The sequence below is a fragment of the Falco cherrug genome, chromosome 16 (genome assembly GCF_023634085.1).
Source record: "Falco cherrug isolate bFalChe1 chromosome 16, bFalChe1.pri, whole genome shotgun sequence".
NCBI classification, from domain to species: domain Eukaryota; kingdom Metazoa; phylum Chordata; class Aves; order Falconiformes; family Falconidae; genus Falco; species Falco cherrug.
The window spans coordinates 2,511,716-2,537,747 of NC_073712.1; the positions used below are offsets into that span (position 1 = coordinate 2,511,716).

The following is a 26,032-nucleotide window of genomic DNA, read 5'->3' on the forward strand; positions in this document are numbered from 1 at the left end:
GAATGGGATGAGAATAGCTTCCAGACATGATGTTTTCTTTGTAGAACATTGTAGAGTTTCAGGACATTGTAGAGAGTTTCCTAAGAGAATCTGGTGATTTCTTGTTGATTTAGTGACCTCTTAAAAGTCAGTAAAGAAATCAGCTGAAACCGTTTTCTCCCCCTTTTGCTGTAGGAGCACATTTGTCTTCCGGTGGAGGCTGAGAACTATATTCCAAAGCACAAAATGCCCTATATTAATTTAAATTTTACCGAAGCTGCTGTCTTTGATTTTTCTGGAAATGGGAAGCCTAACAGACCACCCTTAGGGGTCTTACCAGCTGTTAACTCACTTCTTAGTATCTGTTGGTGTGGGTTTTTTTTATTAAGGCAGTCACATGGCCTGTGAAATAAATACTGAGAAAAAGCATGTTTGAAGTGGAATTTTGTGAATGATCATGCAGAACAAGAGGCAGTCTGATTTGGGGATCTGGTGCTGGTTTTGGTCACACTTGGTCTGTTTCATCCTTAAAAGCAGTGGTTTATCCCCATTTTGACAGAACAGCGTTGTCTGCAGGATTCCATGTGACTGCTTATGGCCACAGGAAAAAGCCGAAGCAGATGCCGATGGGGAGAGCAAGGTCAAACTGTTGTTCAGAGCTGTCTCCACAATGTCTGAGACTAGAGCTGTTTGTGTACCAAGACTTGGCAAGGCTCTACAGTATATTAAACACTTTGATCTGTGTTGTTTACAGTGATGCTTATTGTGCATTAGAAAATGCTAAATGTTTTTGTGCATATTGAAGAAAAGCAATGCCTGCTCAGGGGACCCTCGTGTATAGAGTTAGTAAAAGGAACGTGAATATAGCTGGTACCTTCTGTGTGCATCAGTCCCCATCCCTGTGAGTGGCAGGTTGAAGAAGTGGCTGTTTGCTCTTGACCAGCATGGTGAAAGGATGGGAAAATTTTGAGCAACTGAAGGGTGGCATCTTAAGATCTGGGTCCAAACCAGCAGTATGGGTATTGAGAGCCATAGTGTGGGAGGAAAGGACAGTGTGAAGTGAAAGCACAAAAAGAGTGAGTTTCACAGAGCTCCAAAACTTCAGTTTGAGACTTGTGGAGCCAGGAGAGAGGTTTAAGAGTGCCAAGCATAAACTGGCGTCCTTAACCTGTAGTCACGGTCTCGGTATGATCTGGAAATGGAGAAGGCTTGAAAGTGTGGAGCAGAAATCTGAGTAGCAGAGATGGAATGAACACATGAAGATACCAAAGGAGCAAATTAGAAGGTCTGACTGTAGCAGAGCTGTGAAGGACCAAAGTGAAAAAGAGCTTTGAGACTGGAGAAGAGTAGAAGAAATGTTCATAGCTGCAGATCAACCAAATTACTACTTTCTTACCACTGCTTTCCTCTTAATTCCATCATCATCTGCATGTGATGCCTCAGGAGTGTGTTTAACCTTGTGGCCCTTCTGAACTGGAAAAACCTTTTATGTGTGTATGCAGGGTCTCTTAGTGTTTAATCCAAAGCTTTGTCAGTGTTCAGCTTGCTGTGCAAATCAGGATATGAGTCGCGTATCAGATGCTGGCATAGATCAGGAGAAACAGGAAAATTCTGTAATGTTCGTTCTTGGCAAACGTGTAGTAAAAAGGGCATCTGAATGTCTGCTCTGGAGATGTGTTCCCTATTAATAGTTCACTGAAGGGCTACAGTTTAGGAAAATTCTGATTTGTAATTTTCCTATTCCCCGCTCTCCAGCTCTGTAGCATTGTGTAAACTCCTTCAGTACGGCATCAACACAGACGACAAGCGACTTCAGGACATCAGGGTAAAGGGAGAAGAAATATTTAATATGGATGAGGGAATACGGACACGATCAAAGTCAGCCAAAAGTAAGTAATCGTTTTGCTGTATTTAACAGGTTTTTTTTCCCATGTTAGTATATGCTATGAAAGGCCTTAAAATAGATCTTGTAGATCACACAAAGCTGTGGGAGATATTTCCTACAGAAGGTGCATGTTGGTTTTTTAGAGCTAATCCGTACATCATGTACTTACGTATCCATTACTTGCCTTAATTCTGCCAACAACTGATTTGGAAGACTTCTGATGTCTCTGATTTAATACAAATGGATGAGGTGATTATAGAATTGAGAGTTATTCACTGCTATTTTGCGTCATCCTGTTCCATCTGATGAGAGAGAATGGTAATTGCTGGCATTTGAGTTAAACTAAGATTAATGCTAATATCAATAGGAATTAAAACCAGTGCTCCCAGTTTCTTTGATAGGATCTTTCCTTTTGTAATTAAGGACAAATACACTAGCTATCCCATGGAATAATTAAGCCCTGCAGGAACACTGATGAGGAAAAGCTGGAGCTTACAGTGTCTCAGAAAGGGTAGAGGCATGCATGGGAGTGCTGTGCTGCTCATTTGCTTGAAAGCACTGCTAGATGTGTAAACATACTTCAGAGAAGAATGCTTAATGAAGTCATCTGTGACTATGATTTCATTGAGTAGACTCACCAATTCATCCAGCTGTGGAGATTTTAACTATGCCTTCTCTTCATTCAAACTATGCAATATTTGATACTGCCATTAAGGTCTTTGGGAACCTAGCTGTGGAGGTATATGGGAAGAACATTTAAGGTTTTTATGTCAGTTCCTTTTTCCTCCCAACCTGGAAGTTTTGCTTGTATGTGAGCATGTTAAATGTATGGTATAATTTAAAAAAAAAACAACCAAAAAAACCAAAACACACCACAAAACAAAACCAAAACCAGCCAACCAAAAAAACACCCAGAAGCAAACAACACCCCTCAAAGCCTCTCCCAACAAACCCCAAAACCACCACGATAAAAAAAGGCCTGGTTTTAACGTTTTCTTAAAAGCAGTGTGAATATATATTTTTATTCTCTTACAGATCCTGAACGCTGGACAAACATTCCTTTGTTAGTAAAAATCTTAAAGTTAATAATAAATGAACTCTCTAATGCAATGGAAGCAAATGCATCTAGACAGACAACTGCAGATTGGAGCCAAGGTAAAATACTAGGTTTGCTTTGTCTCTTTGCATGGCTTAAATCTACTTTGTAATCTCTTCAGTAATTAAGAAACTCACAATAGTAAATAATATACCTGTAATTACAAAGGCTTAAATAGTGAGCCAAAGGTTAAGATCAGTATTGTGTATTCTTATACCTGAAAATTGTTTTGAGCTAGTTTGGAAGATGGGATCTGACCGTATGCCAATAAAATCATCCTTTCTTGGTATATCTGGTCTACCTTTCTTCCTCTCTGATTCAAGCATCCATTCTTGCTGCTGCTTGTTGCTTGGCTCCAATTCCTGAGTTACTCATTCCAAAAGGATAGTAAAGGTTGCAGGTGTTTCCCTTCATCTGCCTACACAAGCAGGATGTTTGCCTGAAAATTAGCAGTCCTCTTTAGAGTGGTCAACAGGCTGGACCTCTTGCATTTGGATTATTTTTGGAAGAATTATTTTTTTTCTTAAACAGATGATTCAAATGATATGTGGGAGGATCAGGAAGAGGATGAGGATGAAGATGAAGGCTTAGCAGGACAGTTCTTATCAGATATTCTTTCCACAAACAAGTATGGTAAGTAGTAACAGCTTTAAAGTGCTTACTCAAAGCAAAAACAGAGTAGGTGACATCCTAGTCAAAGTTTTTTTTCCTTGACAGCAGCTCAACAAAGGCTGTGGGCAAGGGGAAGGAAACACTACACTGGGATTTTGAATAAGGACCTTCTGTAAGAGGGACATGTCTTTGATTAACACGATGATTAAATAACTGCATTTTTCACCTGAGTTCAAATGCTGCGTAGGCTTCATGTTGCTGTGAGATGTGTGCAGGTATTTCTTCTAAAGAGAAAACTGATGTTCAAAGATGTAGACATGACCTTGAAATGACAGTGTAGTAGAAATGGACGAGCTTGTTTGTGGAGTGATGTTGAGAAATAATTGCTGCATAAAGATGATGGAATGGGTGTATCATCTCCTTTCCTCTGCTCTCCAGTTTGCATATAGTCTTAGAAGGGAGAACCTTACAGGCAAATACAATAAGGGAGACTACTTACATTAGCACAGAATTGGAAATGGGTCACTGTGACATAAGATCAAGGCATAAGACTATAGTGCACGTAACTAACAAACCTGCTTGTCTAGTATCCCTTGTATGCTTGTCTCACCTGTGTGTTCCTTGAGGCTCCTGCTATGACCCATCTTGTTCTGGGATTTTCTCGTCATGTGAGCTCAAGCGGATATTCTGGATACAATTTTTATTTTTTTTTTTACCCAGCAGTGCTGAAACAATTACTATTTTTTTTTAATCTTTGGATTTCAACAGTAGTCTAATAGATTACTTCCTGAGATATTTTGCTCTGTTTAATGTTAAAACCTGCTGATTTGCCTCTGACAGATGAGGATTACTACGAAGATGATGAAGAGGACGATCCAGATGCATTAAAGGACCCTCTTTACCAAATAGATCTCCAGGTGATGCTATAGAATGAGGGGGTTTTAATCAGATTTCTATCATTCTTTATAAACCTTTTTTTTTTAATGTTGTACTTTAAGAAGACTGCAAACCACCAGTTACTGATTGTTGTCCTGAAGGTACTCAGTTCATTGAAATTACTTTGGAAAGTGCTGAGTATCCAAGGAATGCCTGGAGCTGTTTTTCTTTATTGGATCAATATCAGTAACTTGCAAATGTGAATGAACAAAGCTTTTTGAACAGAGGGATTTGAAACTTTTGTACCCGTGACTTCACAGCTATTTGCTGAAGTCAGAAATAGGTTGGAGACCGAACATGACAGAATTTCATGCTCCACTTGGAGGTGCTCCCATCCAGTCAGCCCCTGTATGATACTTTGCTCCTGCTTTTTACCACCACCTGGCAGCTGTGTATTAGCCCTTCCCCCCTGCTGCCACCCTTCCTTCTGCATCGCCTGTCTGTTCCCTGCAGTCCCTTTGGCTTACTTGATGCGTGTTGAGGTTTATCTTCCAATATGTGAAAGAAACAGAATTTCCAAAGTGACATGATGCTAACTGGGTCTTTCTGTCTTCCTTTCAGGCCTATCTCACTGACTTCCTCTGTCAGTTTGCACAGCAGCCCTGCTATGCAATGTTTTCAGACCATCTCAATGAGAATGAAAAGCGAGTGTTACAGGCCATTGGTATATAAACCCGTGCAAGAGACCACACTGATCATATCTGAACAATTATTTTTTTTTTGCTTATTCCACGTTTTATGATTCAACATAAAACATTTTCCAGTGTCTGCCTGCTTGTTACAGGTGGATGATGGCCTCGTTGCAATGTATTGAGCCTCATCTTCACATGAATCTGCTAAGGGATGGAATACTAAGAAAGCAACAAGGACAGAAGTCTGTAGAGCTTTGCACATTTCGTCTCACCATGGGAGCACTTTCATTTTCCACAGTAACTTTCCAGGAAGTTCTTAAAGATTAAAAAAAAAAAATTTGTTCTTAATATTTTTAAAAGCAAACTGTACCTGTGAAGAGGCACTTAACTGAGTTTCCCACAGCACAGTTGGACAGAGAAAGGAATTGGGTCACTTACAGATTGCTTGGATGTATCTTGAGAAATTGGAAGGTTGTTCCTCTTTGCGCTCACATAACACATACAGGGTAAATATCTTGATCTTACAGCGTGACTTTTTATAGAACTATAGACTCTTCTATCAGAGATGCCTAAATGGTATGGAAACTGTTTACAGGAGTTTGGATGGGAAGCTGAGATAATAAAACTGAATGCATATCTTCTTTCCTGTTGTGGATGGGGCTTTGTTGCTCACATCTGCTGCCTAGTCCCATGGGAGCAGTTCTTTACTAACGCTTTTGTGTGCACATGCTCAAAGGAAGCTACCACTTAAATTTCTGTTCCTGTGGCACGTGGCTACTAAAGACTTTGGGTTTATGGAACATAAGAAGCCACAATTTTTAGGGGAAAAAGACCTGACTGTATTTAACATATTTGCTCCATGACAGCCACTCTGAACTACTTTGCTTCCTTCACACTCCTGTGTGTATTTTTATAGAGTGGTAAAATAACATTTGCAAATTGATTTACCCATAAGAACAGTGTGATGTATCTCACAACACCTCTCTGCCTTTGGTTCCCCCTTGGGGAAAATGAAAATAAAACTATTAAAATGTACATTGGTATCCTCCTTATAAAACAGATTTAAAAGAAACTTGCACTTGTTTCCTGAAGTCACTTTTTTTAAGACTTATTTCTCCTTAGGAAACTTTCTGTATGTGCTGCCTGGAGGATGTTAGGGTATTTCACAGGAGTCGTCTGGACAGAAAGGGAGTCCTGTAATGGATACATCTTCTTCTGCGTAAAAGAAAAGGCTGACCCATTATAGAGTTTCCTTTCTTAAGAAAGGTACTTGCTGTTCCTTTGTGGAACAATATGCTTTGAAGTTGTATCTAAAAACCTCCAAAGAGCTGGAGTGATTCTGTATCTTACTGGTCTAACAGAGTATAGCTTTTCACTTTTTTACCAGGAGGGGATAATAAATTAACTTTTTAACAGCCAAAGATGGCATAATTTGTTTAGCAAGTGTGGGGAAAATGGTAAAATAACTCTGAATTCTAAAGCAGACCTTGCTCCCCTCTCCCACCCAAACCCCTCATGTTGTGTCTGAGAGTGGGCACAACTAGCGGGGCATCCCCACCATTCGCTGCAGACTGATCTGAATGGTCCTTGGGTTCTCAGCGGTTTTGTATGAATAGCTCTGTGAGAGGCAGGATTGGAAGCCTGATGTTTGTGTGTGTGCATGTGTGTGTGTGTCTCTAATAAGGTATATTAAGCTCTGATTTCCAAGCAGTTGTGTCGCGGTGTCTTTCTTCCCTGTGGATTCTCTGGTGTATAAGAATATATAATTAAACGTGCTATGGCCTTCCCTTCAGTGGGGATGCTGTGGTTCTTTCTTCTACCTAAACATTATTTTAATTTTTTTTTAAAGTCTATTAGGAATTTTGTTGTGAGGAATTTGTCTCTCTCAACTTTCACTGAAAAGGGCCAACAAGTTAAACTAAACAGTGCAGTCTCTTGAGGAAACCCAACTAGAAGCAGATGGCCGCAGTGGTGTATCCTGATAGCTGTACAGGAAGGATCGAGTGTCTTCAAAGTGACTGATCCCCGCCCTGGGAGGAGGTAGAACCATCCTTCTTTGCCCTGTGTGTTAGCAGCAAAGCTCAAAGCAGTCATCCATTCTTGGAGGTAAGAATACCAAACATCTGGAAGCATCAAGGTGTGTTTTGGGGTGTCAGCAGTAAATGGAACACATTCAGGTCTAGCTCGTGGAGAGGTGCTGGTGGGGTTCACTGCTTTCCAGTGGGAGTTGGCTGCTGTGTGCCTTAGGGGAGCTCACTTTAGTTTAAGTTGGATGGTGGGTTTAAATAAGACCATGAAAAATGAGACCGGCTTAATACTACTGATACTGTTCCTCATCCTGAACTGAGAAATCCAAGGATTTCTTTGCAGTTGCAAGGTCCAAAAAGTAGATGGGCCAGTGTCGTGTAGAGTTCCTGTTGGAGCTTGTTGGTGTGTTGGTTAGAAACTATTGGTTTGCAGGGGTTAATGGTTTTTCCAGGAGGGTATCTGTTGAGAAGGGAAGGACTGGGGGAGAAGTGGCCTTTGGGGACCAGTGCTCTGTTCTGTCCCTCCTGCAGCATATAGCTGGCGCGTAGCCTGAGCTGGGCGGGCACGACGTGGCAGTGTGCCACACTCCGTCGCAAGCAGAGTGGTGGTGTGCAGGATGGGTTTTGGCAAGTAGTACTGTGATTCAAGCTCCCCCCTAGAGAAAGGCCAAGTAGGGTGTGAGAGCAGCCGTCTGCAGGGGAGGTGGCCTGGGGGAGCTCCTGTGCCCCTCTGTCCTGCATCACACGATGCTGGACTCTGGGTGAGGAATCCGTAGGCAAGAGCTGTGTTTGGTGTGAGGCTGCCGGCGGCAGGTGCTGCAGCAGCCACCCAGGAACGTGGCATTCGCGGAGGGCGAGGAACGCTGGGCTCCACCGCCATGTGCCAGGGCTGCTGCCGGCGCAGGGCACCCCTCTGGCTCCTTTTCTACGGTTGAGAAGAATCTAAAGCAATAGTCTTAAAGGTTACCAACGCCGTCCCAGGAGGTACAAGCTGCCTGTTAAACTAGAACCAGACGGTGGGATGGTGGCTGCCACCCTCGCGGGCTGCGTTGTCACCAGCCAGCAGAGCAGCTGGGCTGAGGCTCTGCAACGAGACTTTATGCACATTCATGAGTATTGGTCATGGGGGACTTTGTTAGTTTACTTGTGGGGCGGGTTTTTTTGTATTGACAAATCAACGCTTTTCATGTATAAACCCGCCTGCCTTCCGAGTCTTTGCGGAGGCGGCCCCGGTGCCGCTGAGGGCGGGCGCGGGACTCGAACCCACGGCCTTCCCCTGCGCGGCCGGCAGCGAGCGGTGCATGCTGGGTCCGTGCGGCGAGGGGGCGCGGGGCACGCCGGGAGCCGTAGTCCGCCTGGCAGCGCCGCGGGCGCTGGGCCGGGCCATGGCGGCGGCCGGGGCCCCGGCGGGCGGCGCGGGGCGCTCGAAGGTGGCGCCGAGCGTAGACTTCGACCACAGCTGCTCGGACAGTGTCGAGTACCTCACGCTCAACTTCGGGCCCTTCGAGACGGTGCACCGGTGGCGCCGTCTCCCGCCCTGCGACGAGTTCGTGGGGGCCAGGTGAGTGAGGGGCGTAGGGGGGAGGGAGGGAGGGGAGGGCGAGTGTCCCGGCGGCAGCTGACCGCCGCTCTCTGCCGCCCGCAGGCGCAGCAAGCACACCGTGGTGGCCTACCGCGACGCCATCTACGTCTTCGGTGGGGACAACGGGTAAGGCCGCGGCGGGCCTGGGGGGAGCAGGCCTGGGCCTGCGGGGCGTCAGGCCCGAGGGGCCGGGGGCCGAGGTCAGCGGGCTCAGCCGCCTCCCGTTCCTCCCCGCAGGAAGACGATGCTGAACGACCTGCTGCGCTTCGACGTTAAGGACTGCTCGTGGTGCAGGTGGGCCGCGCTGTGCGCTCCAGGCTCTGCCCCGCTGCTGGCAGCACCGGGCGATGCCTCTTCTGTCTGCAGCTCCTCGGGCCCGGGTGTAAAAGCTGGGGGCTCTACCAGAGCACGCGAGGGGAAGTGTCACCCCCAGCCCTGGGGCTGTCCCAGCTGAGCTCTGCAGGCTGCTGTGCAGCTGAGCTGTCCGGGAGGTTACTGAGTGCCCCCACACAGCTCCTGCCAGCGAGCGGGTGCTGAGCACCACAGGGATGGGCAGTGACACGGGTGCCGCTGTTTGTACAGGCTGTGAGAGCACTGGGAGGATGCGCAGGCAGAGGGACTGGGTTACTGCAGACCCTCAGGGCAGGAGAGGTGCGGGGGGGGGGGGGCGGGGGGGGCGGGGCTCACAGGTGTCTTTGCTTTGCTCCTTTGCTCTGGAATGTGCAGTCTGTTGTCTTACCTGTGCCTCGCTCTCTCTGCCAAACAGCATCATGTTTGTAACGGTTTATGCTTATAGTAATAAGTCTGTCACAAAATCTTAGTATAATTAGGAAACCAAAACTGTGAAAACACTCAGGAACAGTAGAGTAACTTTTCACTATTGGGGTTTTTTGAATCTGCAAGATAGCTTTGAGTGCCTGAAGCATGACAGGAATGTTTGATTGCTGCTGTTCTAAATGTTGTGCAGGGCTTTTACCACGGGGACCCCGCCAGCACCACGGTATCACCACTCAGCTGTGGTCTATGGGAGCAGCATGTTTGTGTTTGGTAAGACAGCAGCAGATTACAGTTGTGCGTGTTCAGAATGATAAATGTGCTGGTACTATTGTTTTGAAAAAAGAATGAGATATTTTTAGGAAGTATAAAAAGAACTTATTCAGTAGCAAATCCAGTACTTTTTATGGCTGACTGTGATTTCAACTTTAGCTTAGAAATACTTTTGCTGTTTTGTCTAAAGTAAAGAAGGCTTGGAACTCATTACCATAGTGTTTCTTTAAGGGTAGGAGTAGAGGAGAAGTCTCCCACCTGTAGTAGTCCATTAGCCAAGTACCTTCTCCTTCTGCTATCTAAACTTAAGTTTTCTTCTAATATAATGAGTAGAAGTGCGTATGCTCTATTGCACTTGAGTCTGATGGAATTATTGTTGCCCAGGTGGCTATACTGGAGACATTTATTCCAATTCCAACCTGAAGAATAAAAATGATCTCTTTGAATATAAGTTTGCAACTGGGCAGTGGACGGAGTGGAAGACTGAAGGAAGGTAAGGAGCTGGCATCATTACCACACTCTTCAAGGGGACTTGAGCGTAGTTCAGGAGACATTTAAAACTGCATCGTTAGAATTAGGTACAGTGCTAATAGTAAGGCTGCAGGACAATTTCTGCTGTACTTTCTTGATTAATTTTTTCTGAAAACTATCTTCTGTTCTGAAGGAGTTTTTTTGCAAGGCCTCCATTCTGTAGTGTACCACCTTGGGAATTTGACCAAAATTTATTCCCCATGTTTCTTTTCTGTGACAGAAGGGATGAGAGGAAATGGAATTTTTTCTTTTGAATTGTTTCTTTTTCAAGGATAGCATAAAATCTGTTGATACCTCATAGTTAACAATTTAGTTTTATCAGAAACCGATTTGAAGCCTGTTTATAGTTAAAGCTACACATTCTTTTCTGATTAAAGTTGGACTTGGAGTGCTCTGAAATGCACACACTGCCTTCAGGCACCTTAAGGTGATGTGTGTTCACACAAATTCAGAAGCGGATGAATAAATTGATGAGATCTGTTTGGATCCTGTTGACAGGTTCCTGAGTTCCAGCTTTCCAAGGCAAAATCAAAACCAGTAATGTGTTGTGCCCATTTCAGGATGTTATCTGTGACACTGATTTTGACCCAACTACTCAATGTTTACCACACCCACATACGGGACATACTGTGTCTTTACCCACAAGTTCATTGTGTATTTGAAGTTTCTCAAATGCTGATTTTAGTGGGGAGAGGTACAGGAACATTTATTTCTGTGATTTGTAGAAAGGGATGAGGAATGCACAATCCATTCTTAAGTTACCGTTGCTCGCCGCTGATGAGCACATGCTATGTTTTAGAATGGAGGCAACGTGAGTAATTTCTCTTTCTCGTTATTGTCTGACTTTGGACATTTAGGAGAGTAGTTCTTACTCATATTTTCAAACTCAAATGTCCTTGTCTTTGCCTGTAGTTACAGGTGTGCATACTGCACAAATGACCTCAGACAAGCTAACATTACGTCTACTGGATGTAATAGCATGAGTGGATTGCCACGTTGCCGTAATGATAGTGCTGTTAATTGTCCCGCTACTTAGCTACTTTCCATAAAATACTTTTAAGGGTATTTAAGGCTTGGCAAGGGATTAGTTGGGCTTTTTTTCCCCAGTTGGTTTTTTTCTGTATTCATTAAGGTAATTTTTATTTAATTAAGGAAGCAGAGTGTAAAATTCTAAAACATACCCGTCGGAGGCTTGCTTTGTGTTTTGAGGATGAATGACAGAAGCGATTTCCTGACTTGAAGCCATTTTGTGTAGGGGACTTTATTCTTCTTACACGTGCATTTTACTTGTCATGCAGATCTTCTTCTGATAGCACCTCTGCAGGCAATTTAAGAATTTTTTAATTTTCTCAATTGCAGATTGCCAGTTGCGAGGTCAGCTCATGGCGCAACAGTGTATAGTGACAAGCTGTGGATCTTTGCAGGATACGATGGCAATGCACGGTATGTGGTGGGATCACTCTCTCCTTTGGTGCTTTTGTAAAATCCCAGTCCCTTGCTTTTCAACTTTACAGAGATGTTTTCATATACCAAGTGCTTTAATACATAACTGTAGCTTTGCAAATCCCCCCCCCTGTTGTTAAGCATTACATTTTTGCAATTCACTGTTTCATGTTCAAAATAAGTATGTGTTTAAAACCTAAAAATATGGTGGCTCAGAATGGCTATAGGGTGTATAATTTGACACTCTTCTTGGCTGTAAAGATGCTAAAGGATCTTTGAAATTTGGCAAATGAGCATTTCTCAAAAGATAGCCACCATGGGTCTTTTGATGTTGCTGATGGCTTACAGAACAGAGCATGTATTTTCTTTGAAGTTGTATGACAGAACTAAGAGCAACACGTCAGCTTTTTCTCTGATAGTATGTCATATTATTTAGGTGGAAGGGTGATGAGATTTTGGATAAGAAAAGACTGGAAATGAGTGATACTGAGAAGTTAGGAGAGTCTGGTGCTTTGTCCCAGATGGCATCTCTTTGCATTTTCTGTTAGTCTATCAGGGAAGAATCAATTTTGAGTACATAATATTTTTTTGTCTTGATGAACTTGAGAAGTACTTTGTGTTGGTGCACAATATTTGCATTGTGAGAGCATACAGAGATTGCCACAAACTAGGAGCTGCCTCAGTGTGCTGGGTTGCCTCCTCTTCAAAGGAGAATCTGCAGAAAAGTTACCAGCTCCTCAGAGTCTCTGGGAGAACTGCTGTTAATTGGAAAAACAGATAGGATGTTTTCTTTATTTCTGGGGGAGGAATTGGAGAAAGATGCATAACGCTGTGGGATTGCTCAGTTCCAGCTTAGGGGGTTCCCCAAGGACCCTGGGTAGCTGGAAGGAGGGACTGGATGAGAGGAGCTGTCTAATTTACATTAAATATGTCTAATCACATCAAAAAATGTCTTTTTGTGGAACATGAGCCTCCCGGCAGATTTGAACAAAGGAAGCATCTGTAGTTACTGTGAGTAACTTGTACTGGGAAAAGCATTGTCAGATACATAGTAGTCAGCAATGTGTCAGGTTACCCACTTTGTCCTCTATGTATTTAAGGTAGGATTCAGCCACATAAATGATTACTGTGGTCAGTCTCGGGGGTTAGCAGGGATGAGTAGAAGGCAGCAGGGTAATAAGGGGTATTTCTGTAAAAATCCTAAAGGTTAAATAGTTCAAATCCTTAAGCTCCAGGCAGAGTTGCTGTGTGCAGCTGTTAACTATAGTGTACTTGTAACCAGAAGATGCTAAAGCCAGCTGGTGTGGTGTATAGAATTCAGGTATAGGGCAAAAAGATTCTAATAGGTTTTTTTCTGCTAGTGAAGTAGGAGATTCTTCCTGTGCAGAAGAAGGAAAGCCAGTAAAATAGGGTCTCGGTCCTTTCAACACCACGAGCTAAAAATTACTGAAAATAAACTGTTTCAAATAATGCATTTTTTGTGTTATAACATAGGTTAAATGATATGTGGACTATTGGGCTACAGGATAGAGAGCTAACATGCTGGGAAGAGGTAAGAAGTTTTAATTCCAACTAACACATAGAATTTTCCTGTTTGGTTTTCATGCACAATTATTTAAAATTTCCTATGCTGGACTGCAGTGCTTTCTCTTCATAATGTATTTGTCACACAGGTGAAAAGAAACAGTTCAAATTTGATTTTATTTGTGTATATGGAAAACCAAGTGTATATTAAAGTGTGACTTTTCGCTTGTGAATCTGTGAACTGGACCTGGACTGCCCACGGTGGCTTTGCTGTGTCCCCTATAAAGAGGGACTGCATTTCCCACTTTAACCGCTGCCGCAGGCTGGGAGCTTTGCTGGCTGGCTATCAAGATGAGGGTCCTGACCCTTACAGTAGCAGGGGCTTTAGAAATGTGACCTCCCATCCTTTTCATCCATGATAAAATTAGTCTGTGCAGACATTTAAGCACAGCATTAGTTGATTACCTGTAGCCAGATTTACAGGGACTTGGTTGTCTGCACACATTGCTGCCATGTGGTCTGTCTTATCTGCTGATGCATGGTCCTGCAGCGTACTGAGCATGCATAGCTGCGCACTACTGTAAGACATTCGTAATTTTGAACTTCATTATCTTTCAGATTGAACAAAGTGGTGAAATTCCTCCTTCATGCTGTAATTTTCCCGTGGCTGTTTGCAAAGACAAGATGTTTGTTTTCTCTGGCCAGAGTGGAGCAAAGATTACCAATAATCTCTTTCAGTTTGAATTCAAAGAAAAGATGTAAGTGTAGACAGTTAAGTTGTGCAAAATCCAGATAATCCTTGACTACTTGAGTTGAGAAATGCACATACCTAAGGGTATTGAGGAAGAATACTGCATCTCATGATGAGGAAGGGTGGATAAGGTAAAATATGGACTGTTTTAATGAGATGTTTTCTCACATGCATCAGGTTGGTCTTTTTCAGCAGATGAAAATAGAGTAGATTAAACAGTGAGTACGAATCTTAGTGTATTCAGAATGGGATGCCGAATACTACCTTACTGAAAGTTGTTCTATAAATACCTGACTAGAACCAGAGATCCTGTGAAATACCAGTTCATAGTGAAATCACTTGGAAATGTAAAATGCATAGTATTTTTTAAAATCTTGAGTATTCAATTTGAGATGGTTGGTGTGGCTTTCTCAGAATGTCAGCCATTGCTCTGAAAATGTGGCCCCTCTGATGGGTTAAAAATGCTATAAAGTGGGAATGCAGATGCACTGGCCTGTTTTGACAGCCTGGTCTGTCTGGTTACTGGCTGGAGTGGAACCACAACTGCAACAACGACCTTGGCTGAAATCGTGCTGTCGTAGTGAGTAAGTGATACCAAAATGGGGTATATGGTATCAGGACGGTGCCCTTTACTTAGAAGGGGTAGCTGTTAACATGTGTTAAAAAGATCACTGATTCCTCCCTGAGTTGTGGTCTTTGAGCTGCTGGGTTTTACATAAATACATCTGGGTCAGGGAATCATACTGCCTTTATCACATTTTCAGTTAGAAGTTTAGCAACATGGAGCTGACATAAATCTCTGGGAATCCTGCAGGATTAGTCGTTGTCTGTCTCATGCAGGTTCAGTAATTACTGTAATAGAGCTCCTCTTCTTTATTCATGCAATCTGAGTGTTGGAAAACTTACTTTGCAGAAAAGAATTGTAAAAAAATACACTGTTTCATGTTTAATGTCTCAGTTGGACACGAATTCCTACCGAGCACTTACTTCGAGGCTCCCCTCCTCCTCCACAACGGAGGTACGGCCACACAATGGTTGCATTCGACCGGCATCTCTATGTGTTTGGTGGTGCTGCAGACAACACGCTGCCCAACGAGCTTCACTGCTACGATGTGGACTCTCAGACCTGGGAAGTTATCCAGCCCAGCCCAGACAGCGAGGTAAAACTTTCTGGTCTTGATTTTTCCTTTTATGTTCCGTCTCTTTTTGACGTGGTTTTACTGTCAGGCTACGGACGTGTTTTTGACAAGGACATTGACATTTAGCTAAATGGTAGTAGTTCCTTCCCACCAGTGGTTAAACAGATGGAATACTGTGGGCCATAGTTTAAAAGCTAGTCAGTGTCGACACATCTAAAACTTTGCTTAGTACTGTTAAAAGCAATGCCATAAAGCACTTGTAATTCAAGTTATGAGTCAATCGTTATTTGACAAAGATTAGTAATGAATTCACTGTGCGGGCCAGTGGTTGTGTGGCTGACTTTGTGATGCTGTTGAAGCAGAGTTCAAAACTAGACAAGGTTTTGATTATTTCACGGTAATAATGCCTGTGTGCGTAAAATCTTAGAAATTCTGTAATTATACAGAATAGCATTTCCCTTTTAGGTCAAGTGTAAAGTGCTTATAGAGGTACGACTGTAAAATAATAATAGCGATCATAGGGAGGCTCAGAAATGGCTTTTTGGAACATATTTGTGTTAAGAAGGTAGATAAATTAAAAAATGTAGGTTCTTTACATGAACATAAAAAGGCAGTAGACCACAAAGGGCCAAGTAAAACCCCAAATGAGAAAATACTGGGGGGGGGGGGGGGGGGGAAGTTAATGGTTGTTAATATATTTCTCTTGGGCTACTCATTACAATTAAGTGATTGTGTGATAAAATGTAATTTTTTTTTTTCATAGCGCACTCATACATACCATCTCTGGGATATCCTGGTACTTCAAGTTGAAGTGCTGAGGTTTTGCAAGCTTTCAGTACACGTTTCAGTTCACATTTCAGTAAATGTGGTTTCAGTGGCCTCTGGTCATTTCATTCCCAGAATGCACAAAAAAGTAGGTTTCTTGAAGCCTGTACAGCTATGCATATGTCCTGAATTTAGAATGGTCATGTTGACTGTATTTGTTAATTTTGATAGATTTTACCTTAAACCATGTTAAAGTACTAGCTGATTTAATAGTAGGTTTAGTGTGTTAGCTACATCTGCAGGGTAGAAATACTTGATCTTTGTGTGTTGTTTAAACTGCCAAGATCAAGGTTATAACTTAGAGATTAATATTATGTGTATTATAATCAAATGCAGATTTACTAATTTTTCTAGAATTGGTATGACAAGTGCTCACATCCTTGACTGTCGCACCGTATTTTAGTTTGTTTGCAAAGACATGTAACTCGGCATTTGATGAATAGGAAAATACCATTTATCCACTGCTCTTAAATTAACAAAGCACGTGGGCCTCATTTGAAAAAAATATTTGACAAAGTATTTCATAGTAGCCTATTTTATCTTTGACAAAGCTGCTTTATTTTCACATGAAATTAATAAAACTGCATCTCCAACTTTTTAAAGATACAGCTGCCTGCAGGAATACAGATCCCGTTCTGATCCTAGCAACATTGTCATTTGACACTTGACTTCCTCACTCATTGGCTCTTCCTCATATGATTGCTTATTGCTTTCAAGAGCAAAACTACTCCTGACGGTGTTGTAAAACAGCATTATTACCTGACTTATCCCTTGCTAAATTTCATTTCATACTTCAGAGCTCTTTTCTTGGGCTGTCTGTAATCCAGGCAGGTGTCTGTTAGCTGCATGTGTGGTGTTTTGAAGTTTCTTTCACAGTTATAGCATTTAGAGACTCATTTTGTAGAAATAAAAAGTAAGATTGAAGCTCACCTGAGACACGTGAGAATAAATTTTCTTCAAAACTGATTAACTGCAAGATCTGAGAGAGCTTTGGCGATTTAAGTAAGTTTTAAATGATTTTGTGTGTTCTGGAGTGATAACTGGATCATTTCATAGAATTGTTTTCCTGAAGTTTCTATGAGCTTTTGACAGACTTTTAACAGTGGCGATGAGTCTGTAATACTGTACTTACTATTCCCAGGACACTTTGAACTTGAAATTTCCTCTTGTCCGTGTCTATGAATGTAATTATTCACATTAAGTTGAAGCAAAATAGAAGATGATGAGTGCAGTGCTGTCTCAGCGCTTGAAGGATTCTGCTTGTGTGTGAGGTGATGGTGACCTGTGTTACTGTGCAGCAGGATAATCTGTCTTGGCTCTTGATACAGTCAGGGGGTTTCCCCTTTTTCTAATGGATGGATTGTATAGCATGTGTTCTTTGTGTGTTTTTCTGTATTATGTTACATGATCTTAGAAATGCCACGATACGGCTTTGCTTAACTGTAGCTAGGTTAACTTTCATACTTATCATCATGTGATGTATTTCCATAATTCTTAATTCTTTTGGAGTTTAGCGTTGAGTGGGTAAAGCCTCTGGAGTCCAAAATAAGAAGGCCTGGTGCTGATTCAGCTGTTAATTCAGCAGTGATTTTTACAGTGCTTTGCAGAAGAGATTTCTTATGCTGAAGGAGAGTGACTGCTGCCATTCCAGTCCTTCCCATCCTCTGAACTAAGATTAAGCCAGCCCCGAGACGCTTTTTTCCAGGTAGTGGCTTGGACTTGTCAGACCTGTGCATGCCAGTGACAGAAATAGGCTGTCAGGTAGAAAAGGCATTTCCCCCTGCTACCCTGTTATGGGCAGTGTGGAAGGTGACAAGTTGCATGAGACTGAAAAATCTTGAGGTTTTTACCTGGAAAAGGTGGCACAATTTGAGCATCAATAGCAGTGGTACAGGGTGGGTTCTGGGAAGGTTGTAGAAGCAGTTCTGGAGGACAGGCAGCAGTCAAGTATTAGGCACTGCAGGTGGACTGAGGCAGTCCTGCATTTTCTGGATTTGGGGTAAACAGGTAGAACAAAAACCTGGAAACAAGTCTGGCAATGGACCTGTTCTAATTCTTTGCCCAGGTCTCTCAAAATTGTTCACAGTGCCACGCTGTGTCGTGGAGGATCGGAAAATGGCTTAGTTGGTAGAAGAGGGGAAACTAACGTGGAACAGGTCGGTACTTAAAAATAAACCAGGAACTCCTATTTTATGCTTTTAGGATGTCTCCAAAATGAATATCAAGACAGGCTTTTTGAACTGCACAGTTGCAATCCATAGCTTCTCATACTGTCATCTTGACACTGTAATATATGTGCATATATTTTACAGAGCACACAGAGCTATTCTGCATCTTTACTGTTAGATGATCTTCACAGTTGGGGGTTCTACTTTTCTAAGGCAGCCAGAGGAGTATCACGTCTGAGTCCATGCCTCCTGCATAACACTGCCAGAGCTTCCTGAGGTGCTGGATTTCCTTTTCACAGAGCTATCAGAGGATTTAAAAAATAATTTAAATAGATTTTTCTTTTTATTGGCCTCGAGTTTTCGTATTGAACTCAAAATATCCTTGGCTTTCTAAAGGTGGTTGGAACGGCATAAAAAAATCAGCAGGCAGTAAGAGGGAAAATGCCCCATCTTGCACAGTTGCTCCCCAGCAGACAGACACGCATGCATGCAGCAGTTACGGTTTGTGCTACAGCAGAGGAGTGTTCTGCAGGGAGTGATGGAGGAGCTGGAGGTCTAGGAGGGGTGCACATCTGCGAACACAGTCCTGCAGAATCAAAAGTGATGTTTGGAAACAGCTGCTGCCTCATAGGGGACCAGGTGTCACAGGAAGAGGAAGAAAATTCTTATTCCTTGCAATGCTTGAAGGAGGTTGGTGGGTAGTGACACTGTGAATCACTCCCTTGTTACCAGGTGAGTTGCCGTTACATTCCCCCTGACTGCAGGTACTAGTGAGCAAGCAGGTACTAGTGAGCAAACTGTCTTTGCTTGTCTCAAACTTGGCCAGTGAAACATTTTAGTCTCACAATTAGGCCTTTCAATGCCAAGAGCAGTAAAAGTTTCTAACTTTCAAAGCTCTTAATTTTTCTTTTAATAAGCAAAAATGGAGGTTAATGTGTTGGTAATCTTCTCTTGGCTTACTTTGAGGCACAGTTCTGGAGTTTTTCAGATGGATTACAGTGCTGTGGTTTGTGGGCAGCTAGGAAGGATTAAAAGGACTTAGTCATCCTACTGTGGATGAGTCTGCCACAGTCTCCCTGTGCAGAGATCAGTTACGCCTGTTGAGGTATCTTCAGGCAAAAGAAACGTCATTATTATGTGAACAAAACCCTGAATTCCTGCAGTGAGGCCCCTAACAAGATCTGCCTCCAGATGTGTAGCTGTCAGGGTATCATGTTTTGCTAGGAGAGATAAAATTTAGCATTTCACAGTCCAAAGAGAAGACTGGTACTTTTTATGTCTATAAATAATAGATAGTGTTCAGACTTGCATCCTTTTTAGAAAATATTTGTTAAAAATTTAGAATCTTCATACCAGTGACCTTTTTAAATTTGTGCTTGGTAAGTTGGAGAGAGACATCTTGAAAATGTTGGTATTTATAAAAATCTGGTTGTCACTGTAACTATAGTTAATATTGTTGCACAACTCGATTTATGTTTGTCAGGTCTACATTCATAACCTTTCCAAGGGATGTATATTACATGCTTTTATTGAATTCTCCTAGAATAAGCAAAATGGAGACTTAGTGGATGATAGGCAGAAGGAATGTATTTCTGTAGCTCACTCACTGGTAAGAAATTAGAACAATACAGCATTAACATGACTCACATTAAATGGGTATGAAGTTGGATAACTGAAAGATATGAAATACAGTTTCGAATGAGGAGTAGTTACTCTGCTTACGTCCTTTAGGGACTGGTTGTTATCCTTGCATTGCCATAAACTTTTGTCAGTGACCTTAAGAAAACAAAAAATCACAGCTTTCCCCTATTATTTACTATTTGTCCAGAGTTTTGCCAATTAACAGCTAAAGGAACAGTCCACTCGGTGTGATTTGGATTTCCTCTTAAGGTGTGCACAAACAAGATGTATTTCAGTATGTGTGTAAAGCAATACATCTAAGAACAGGGTGTGTGGTCTGTGCTTAATGGTTTCCCTTAGAGTATCCCTGGAAACAATGACTTCAAAACTTCAGTAATTGTGGGAAGCTGAGAACAAGCTCCCTGCAATGTAAAATGGCTGGAAGTGCTGATGATATTCTTGGCTCCAGAAGCCGACATAGCATAATATCATTTAGTACCATAAATACATTACCCCTATGTTTATTAGCTAGATCTTCCAGTATAATATCTCACCATCTTGTGTCCGCAAATCGAGGAGCTTATTCAGAGAAGAAACCTGAAAATGACTGAAGATTGGGAAGCACAGTGACCAGCTGTGAAGCACAGCCTCTTTTAGGGAAGGTTTAGGAAATTAATTCTTCACTGGTTACCTGGGGAACAGAGGCTTTTTAATCTATTGACAGAAGATAAAGCAGGATCCAGTGGCTTAAAGTTGAAACTAGAAACATTCAGACTAAAAAAGAAAAGGAAATAGAAGTTTACAAATTGTGAATAATGAGGCTAACGAACATTTTATCAGAGCTTTTTGGTAGATTCTTCACTATGTCTAAACCAGGATTTGCTATTTTCTAAAAAGAAAGCTTTTCTAAAAGAACGGCTCCGTTTCAGTACTACTTCAAGGAAGTCTCATAGATTGTTCTGTGCAGGAAGTCAGATTTAAGATCCCTAAAGTACTATTATGGTAACCTGATTTTTGAATATACACGATGGTGCCAAAAAGGAGGAAATGGCTGGTCACTTGATTTTTGTCATCTGTTGTTAGATTTCAGTGTGTGATCTTTTGAGATGTGTTCATTGGATTTGGCAATACTCGCTCTTTCAACTGTGTGTAATCCTTTCTGATGAATTATACATGAACACTGCTTTTTAAATTTGCAACTGGTATATTAGAATGATTTTAAGGGAAAGAGCATTTACTGTTTTTCAGTAAGTTACAGATTGTCTCATATTCTGACCTTTGCAGTTATAACAGCATGTGTTTGAATATCATTGTTAAAGAATTTAACTCCCTGTTTCCATGCTGTATTCTCCAGTGAATGTCAAATGGAAAAATCTCATCTTCAGTGTAGAGCAGAATGTCAGATGGTGTCCACTGTCCCAGCCACTATTATTTACCGTAACCAGAAGTGCAAAATCTCTGGAAGAGCTGATATGGCAACAAACTTGTTATTGTGACTTTGCTTTTGTATCTAGTGATTTATTCTGTGTTGTAGGTTTCTTCGTCGTGGTCTCTAACTTTCTGTGCCCTGCCACAATCCATGACAGTCCCTTTTCTGTATTAACTGATTCATATGAGGAACTTCAGACAATTTGGTTTCAGCCACAGACTTGCTGAGAACACAGTGCCTTCCTCTAATCTGTGTAGCCGTTCAGTATCTTGTGGGAGGTGATCAGGTTAGTCAGGAAAAATTTACTCTTGGTAAATCCTTGCTGGCTGCTCCTAGTCACCCCCTTCATGTGGTGGATGTAGCTTCCAGGAGGCTTCACTCCGTAACCTTCTTGGGATGGAGGTGTGGTTGACTGGCTATGGCTGGCTGGATGCTCCTCCTCACAGGTGGAAGAAGCCTTTGCCTAGGCTGTGTTGCTAGGTTCATATCGTGCCAGATTTTTAACAGTAATAGGTGCTTCGTGGATTATAAGCAGCCCTTTGTTTGCTCTCAGGTAGCTACAGCCGTAAGCCGGGATGGATGAGTCCGTTGCCATAATTTCAAAGGAGTAACTGTCTAAGGAAAGGCATAATAAAGTCCTTCAGCATTTGCCTTCTCTTTGTTCATTTGCAGAGCTGTATGTCTTGGAAATTCACTCTAAAATGAGGCTGTTCCAATTTTGTCTGAAAAGCATATAGATTTTCTGCACCCAGCACGTGAAAACATTTTAAATCCTTAAACCTCCTTGAACTTAAGGAATATCCAAAGCTCGTGTCTGCCCATCTGTTTGAGAGTTTTATGCTGTTGCCTGGTATGATATTCTGGAAGCATTTCTTTATAAACAGCTACCAGTAGTGACATCTCATTTGGACCTTTTTTTTCTAAACCATAAGGTTTTTTTCTAGTTTCAGAGGAAAAATAGATTATTATTTTTTTAACCTTTGAGTTTATGTTGCTTCATCAGGTTTGTTTGTTGATGGCTTTAGGTCTTTTTATTTCATTTTGGCTTAGAGTTTTCAGTGGTATTGGAGGGTAGAGATGCTCATCAGTATTCCTAGATTGTGAAAGAGATCCGAGTGCATCTTTTACTAGCTTCGGAGTTCAGTGCAACAGTCAGCTTCCTTAATACCTACTCATTCATATATGACTGTGAGGAGAGTTAAATTTATACAATTAAAAATGTATTCTGTAAATATAAGGCGGCTTCTGAGAAGCTAAAAGAATGAGAAAAAGAGCCTTGAAACAACTGCAGTGGATTTGATTTTAGCCATTCCCTAGTGTTGCCAATATTGTTGAAATTTCAATCTGAAAAAGCACTGAGAACATGTTAGAATACTTTGAGAAATTAGTAAGAGGTAGAAGATAAGCACCAAAACCAACAACAAGTAGTCACAGCCTGCAGTAGTAGTATAGCTAGTACGTTCTTGAGAGCTAAGAGAATAAATCTCGCTACAGAAAAGATAGATTTTTGTAACTGACCCAGATCTCTTGACAGAGGTACAGAAGAGTTGTGTCTGGACCATGAACAGAGCCAGCTAAAGCTTGGCCCTTGAGGAGCGCACGGCTCTCCAGCGGAGCAGCGGCGGCTGCATTAGCTCTGTGCACATTGCCTGTTCTCACACCGCGCTGTAACCTGTCAGCCGTAGGAAAGGTTGTACTGCATCAGCTTCCAAGGATGTTAGTCAGCCTTGACATACAGTACGGGTTGTCACTTTGCAGTGGTCCAGCTGCCCTGGTTTTTCGTCAAGCCAAAACATGGGAAGTCTGCCTCAGGATTGTGGGAATAGCTGACAGATACTACCTCTTTGCCTTCCTTGTTCATGGCCTCCGTTCTTCCTGCTTGCAGTAAACAAAACCCTCGGCTTCTCATGAAGAACCGCGGGAGGAAGAGGGCAGACAAAAAGCAATAAGTGCATAAGATTTTAATTGCCATATACCTCTGTCATTGTAAAAAACGTAAGAAAATTAGACAACTAATTTGTGAGATTGTTCAGTCACAGTGGTAGGCTCCAAGCAAGACCGCAGTGCTTCTTCTGGACTGATTCTGAATGTTCTGGATACAAGGGCATGATCTTCTGGAGCTTCAGCTGCAGGGGGGCTCCTGCTGCTCCCTATCCAGTCTCTCATGCCTCCCATCTATACTTTTACATACTATTGTTTTTAAATCTTGTAACCAGGTGTCCTATCCAGAAGTGGCTGAGAGAGTATCTGCCCCAGAAGGAGCTCCTTCCTTGCCCTTGGAAGAATGTGGTTTAAAAAAATCTCAGGATGTATTTGGTTTAGATTTCAGCATAACAACAGTTAAACAACCACCTACAGCAGACTTGGAGGTAAAGAAACACTGGGAAGTGAAAAAGACTTCAAAAATGCAAATTAAATTTATTTCAGGAAAGAGAAATAAATTCCAGCCTTGTTTACGCTTTTTCTCCTCCTCTCCTTTTTTCTCTCCTTGAAATATATCTTGAGCTATTTCAGCTTGAACTCTAATCTAAGACCCATTTAAGCCTTGACTCTGCACATGCCGAGTTCTAAATTGCATATAGGAAACTAGTATTGACTTCTGAGTGGGAACTATTCATTTGATTTAATTTTACTTACACACTGATTCAGCTTTATTAAGGACTTCAAGTGAAGCTGAATGTATTCCTGGTGAGGTCAAAATTTAAATCAATGAGTTTAGGGGTTTGCACAGATTTAACTAAGTTTATTTCAAAGTATGTGGAATCAGCCCCAGAGATGATGCTCAGGGCTGTAATCTCAACTATTTGAATGATTGCTCGGCACTCTAGCACAGGGAGAAGCAACACTAATGCACAGCTTTGTAAGTCAAATCAGAACCCTGATGAGCATCACAGGACAAACTCAATTTGTGCTGTCTAGACAGGATATGGACTGAATTTGGGCACAAGAAATGCAAAACTAAAACCCCACCCCACTTCTGAAATACTTGAATTTTGAAAATGATGGCTCAAACCATGCTGGTGGTGTGGAAAGGTGTACTGAAAGGGGAAGCAAAGGTAACTGATGAGATCTTTTCAAAGCAAAGATTCCAGCTTGAAAAGAGCCTCAGATTGCAAATCTCATTAACCTTAAATAGAGAAAACACTTCAACAGATGAAACAGGGGAGTGCAGCTCACAGAGGGGTGCCAGCCTGGATCATGAGAGGTGTCAGGATTGAATCTAAAATTCTTTTTGTCAGAGACGGCTAATAAAGTAAGGAGATCACCTTGATTGAGAGGTAAGTATAGGATCTAGAGCTGACAAATACGTTCAGACTGGCAGTGCACCATCATCTGTGATTTTTAGCATTCCCATATGCACTGGGAATGAGAAGGACAATAGCTGTTTGGATTCACATGTGACCATCTGGAGTTGTGCCAGCAGAAACCCTTACTGAAATTGCAGTTACTGCAAATCAAAAGTGTAGTTTTGCACAGATTATCTCACCTGCCAGACTCAAGTTACATTTGCACAGTGATGGTTTTAGGTAGCAGTTGTTACTATATCAGGAGGACTTTACTGGTAGGTGCACTGGTTTGCCTTTAGTGTTAGGCATACCTGACAGGCCTGGCTCTGCAGCGCAATGGCTCTGTTCCGCGCTACAATCGGAGTAATACTGAGTGCAGTTCTCACCCTGTTATCTGGAATATTTACACTAAGGTGCGTCAGGGAAGGATTGCCATCGCCTCAAGAGAAGTGAAGGTGTGGGAGGAGGCATCTGGTGGACAACAGGATTGGGAAGGCTCTTGCTCTCCCCTTGTGAAAACAGCTCATCTCAGCTACCTCTCCCAAGCACATTTGGCTTAGGAGGCAGGAGGAGTTAGAAGATCGTGCACAGTCGCAGAGCTGTGACCCTGTTGGACATGGGTGAGATAGTTCACTTGACCAGAAAGACAGGCTGGGAAGGTGAGGAGAAGCAGTTGTGCTCCATACAAAGGAGTGCCTGGAGCTTTGCCTTGGGATGGGTGCGGAGCTGGCTGGGAGCTGATGGGTAAGGATCAAAGGATAGACCAACAGGGATGGCACTGGAGGGATTTTAGCTTCAAGTGAAACAGTAAGCAGCAGGAATAGTGTGCTGACTTCGAGCAATTCAGGACATGCCACATCAAAACAAAGTTTTGTGGGACTGTGAAGGGAATATGTGATAAGCGTATTTAAAAAGTTGAGTTGTTTGATTGCTTAAGTTACTGGTAAGTGGCAAAGCTCTGGTTCCTTGACCACTCTGGTACCAAACATTGCAAATTAAAAATCATCCTTATAAGGTTCCTAAACAGATTGAGTTAAATACGATGCGACGAGCAAGTATTGTGTTAACTTGGTTAAGTGTTCAGATGATTCATGTTTTCTTTCTGGCACCAGTTGTTAAAATGCTTTAAGGATTTTTGATAGAAAAAAATATGGTTGTTCAAATACAGTGGCTGATTTTTTAAAAGCAAATACTAGAGAATACTCGGAATTATTTCAATGAAAAGCAAAGCTACAGTATTTTTTTTAAAAAAAAAAAAAAAAGACAGGGATAGTGACCTGAATAAGTATAAATCAGGTGGCCTGCATTTGATCTCTGACAGAGTAGTTCTGTTTAATTTTTATTATTTTTTTGTTGTTGTTTGGAGAGTTAGTTGTAAGAAAGGTATTGTAACACAGCCCATCTAGTTGTGTAGAAATAGGTCTCAGCAAGAAACTTTATATTTTGGGATGAGGTTGGAGGTCTGGTTGATAAAGGTCACTGATGTATTTTTAAACTACTATAATATGTTTGATTTTTT

At 42.0% G+C, this 26,032-nt stretch overlaps 2 protein-coding genes across 3 annotated transcripts in view; both read left to right on the forward strand.

Moving 5' to 3' along the window:
• IPO9 (importin 9) overlaps positions 1 to 6,212 on the forward strand; it is a 38,875-nt gene extending 32,663 nt beyond the window's left edge. Inside the window, exons 20-24 of the mRNA XM_055728408.1 lie at positions 1,735 to 1,868; positions 2,900 to 3,019; positions 3,492 to 3,593; positions 4,413 to 4,489; positions 5,070 to 6,212. Coding sequence (XP_055584383.1) covers positions 1,735 to 1,868; positions 2,900 to 3,019; positions 3,492 to 3,593; positions 4,413 to 4,489; positions 5,070 to 5,180 — 544 coding nt within the window. The 3' untranslated portion in view covers positions 5,181 to 6,212. The remainder of the gene's footprint in view (positions 1 to 1,734; positions 1,869 to 2,899; positions 3,020 to 3,491; positions 3,594 to 4,412; positions 4,490 to 5,069) is intronic.
• A 2,284-nt stretch (positions 6,213 to 8,496) lies between these two features.
• LZTR1 (leucine zipper like post translational regulator 1) overlaps positions 8,497 to 26,032 on the forward strand; it is a 34,639-nt gene continuing 17,103 nt past the window's right edge. The window contains exons 1-10 of one of the 2 annotated variants that reach the window (XM_055728409.1): positions 8,497 to 8,728; positions 8,813 to 8,875; positions 8,987 to 9,043; positions 9,717 to 9,796; positions 10,181 to 10,289; positions 11,687 to 11,770; positions 13,265 to 13,322; positions 13,913 to 14,052; positions 15,004 to 15,205; positions 23,443 to 23,595. In XM_055728409.1, the coding sequence (XP_055584384.1) occupies positions 8,553 to 8,728; positions 8,813 to 8,875; positions 8,987 to 9,043; positions 9,717 to 9,796; positions 10,181 to 10,289; positions 11,687 to 11,770; positions 13,265 to 13,322; positions 13,913 to 14,052; positions 15,004 to 15,205; positions 23,443 to 23,595 (1,122 nt within the window). In that variant the 5' untranslated portion in view covers positions 8,497 to 8,552. The remainder of the gene's footprint in view (positions 8,729 to 8,812; positions 8,876 to 8,986; positions 9,044 to 9,716; positions 9,797 to 10,180; positions 10,290 to 11,686; positions 11,771 to 13,264; positions 13,323 to 13,912; positions 14,053 to 15,003; positions 15,206 to 23,442; positions 23,596 to 26,032) is intronic. The other variant, XM_055728410.1, reaches the window with a different exon arrangement.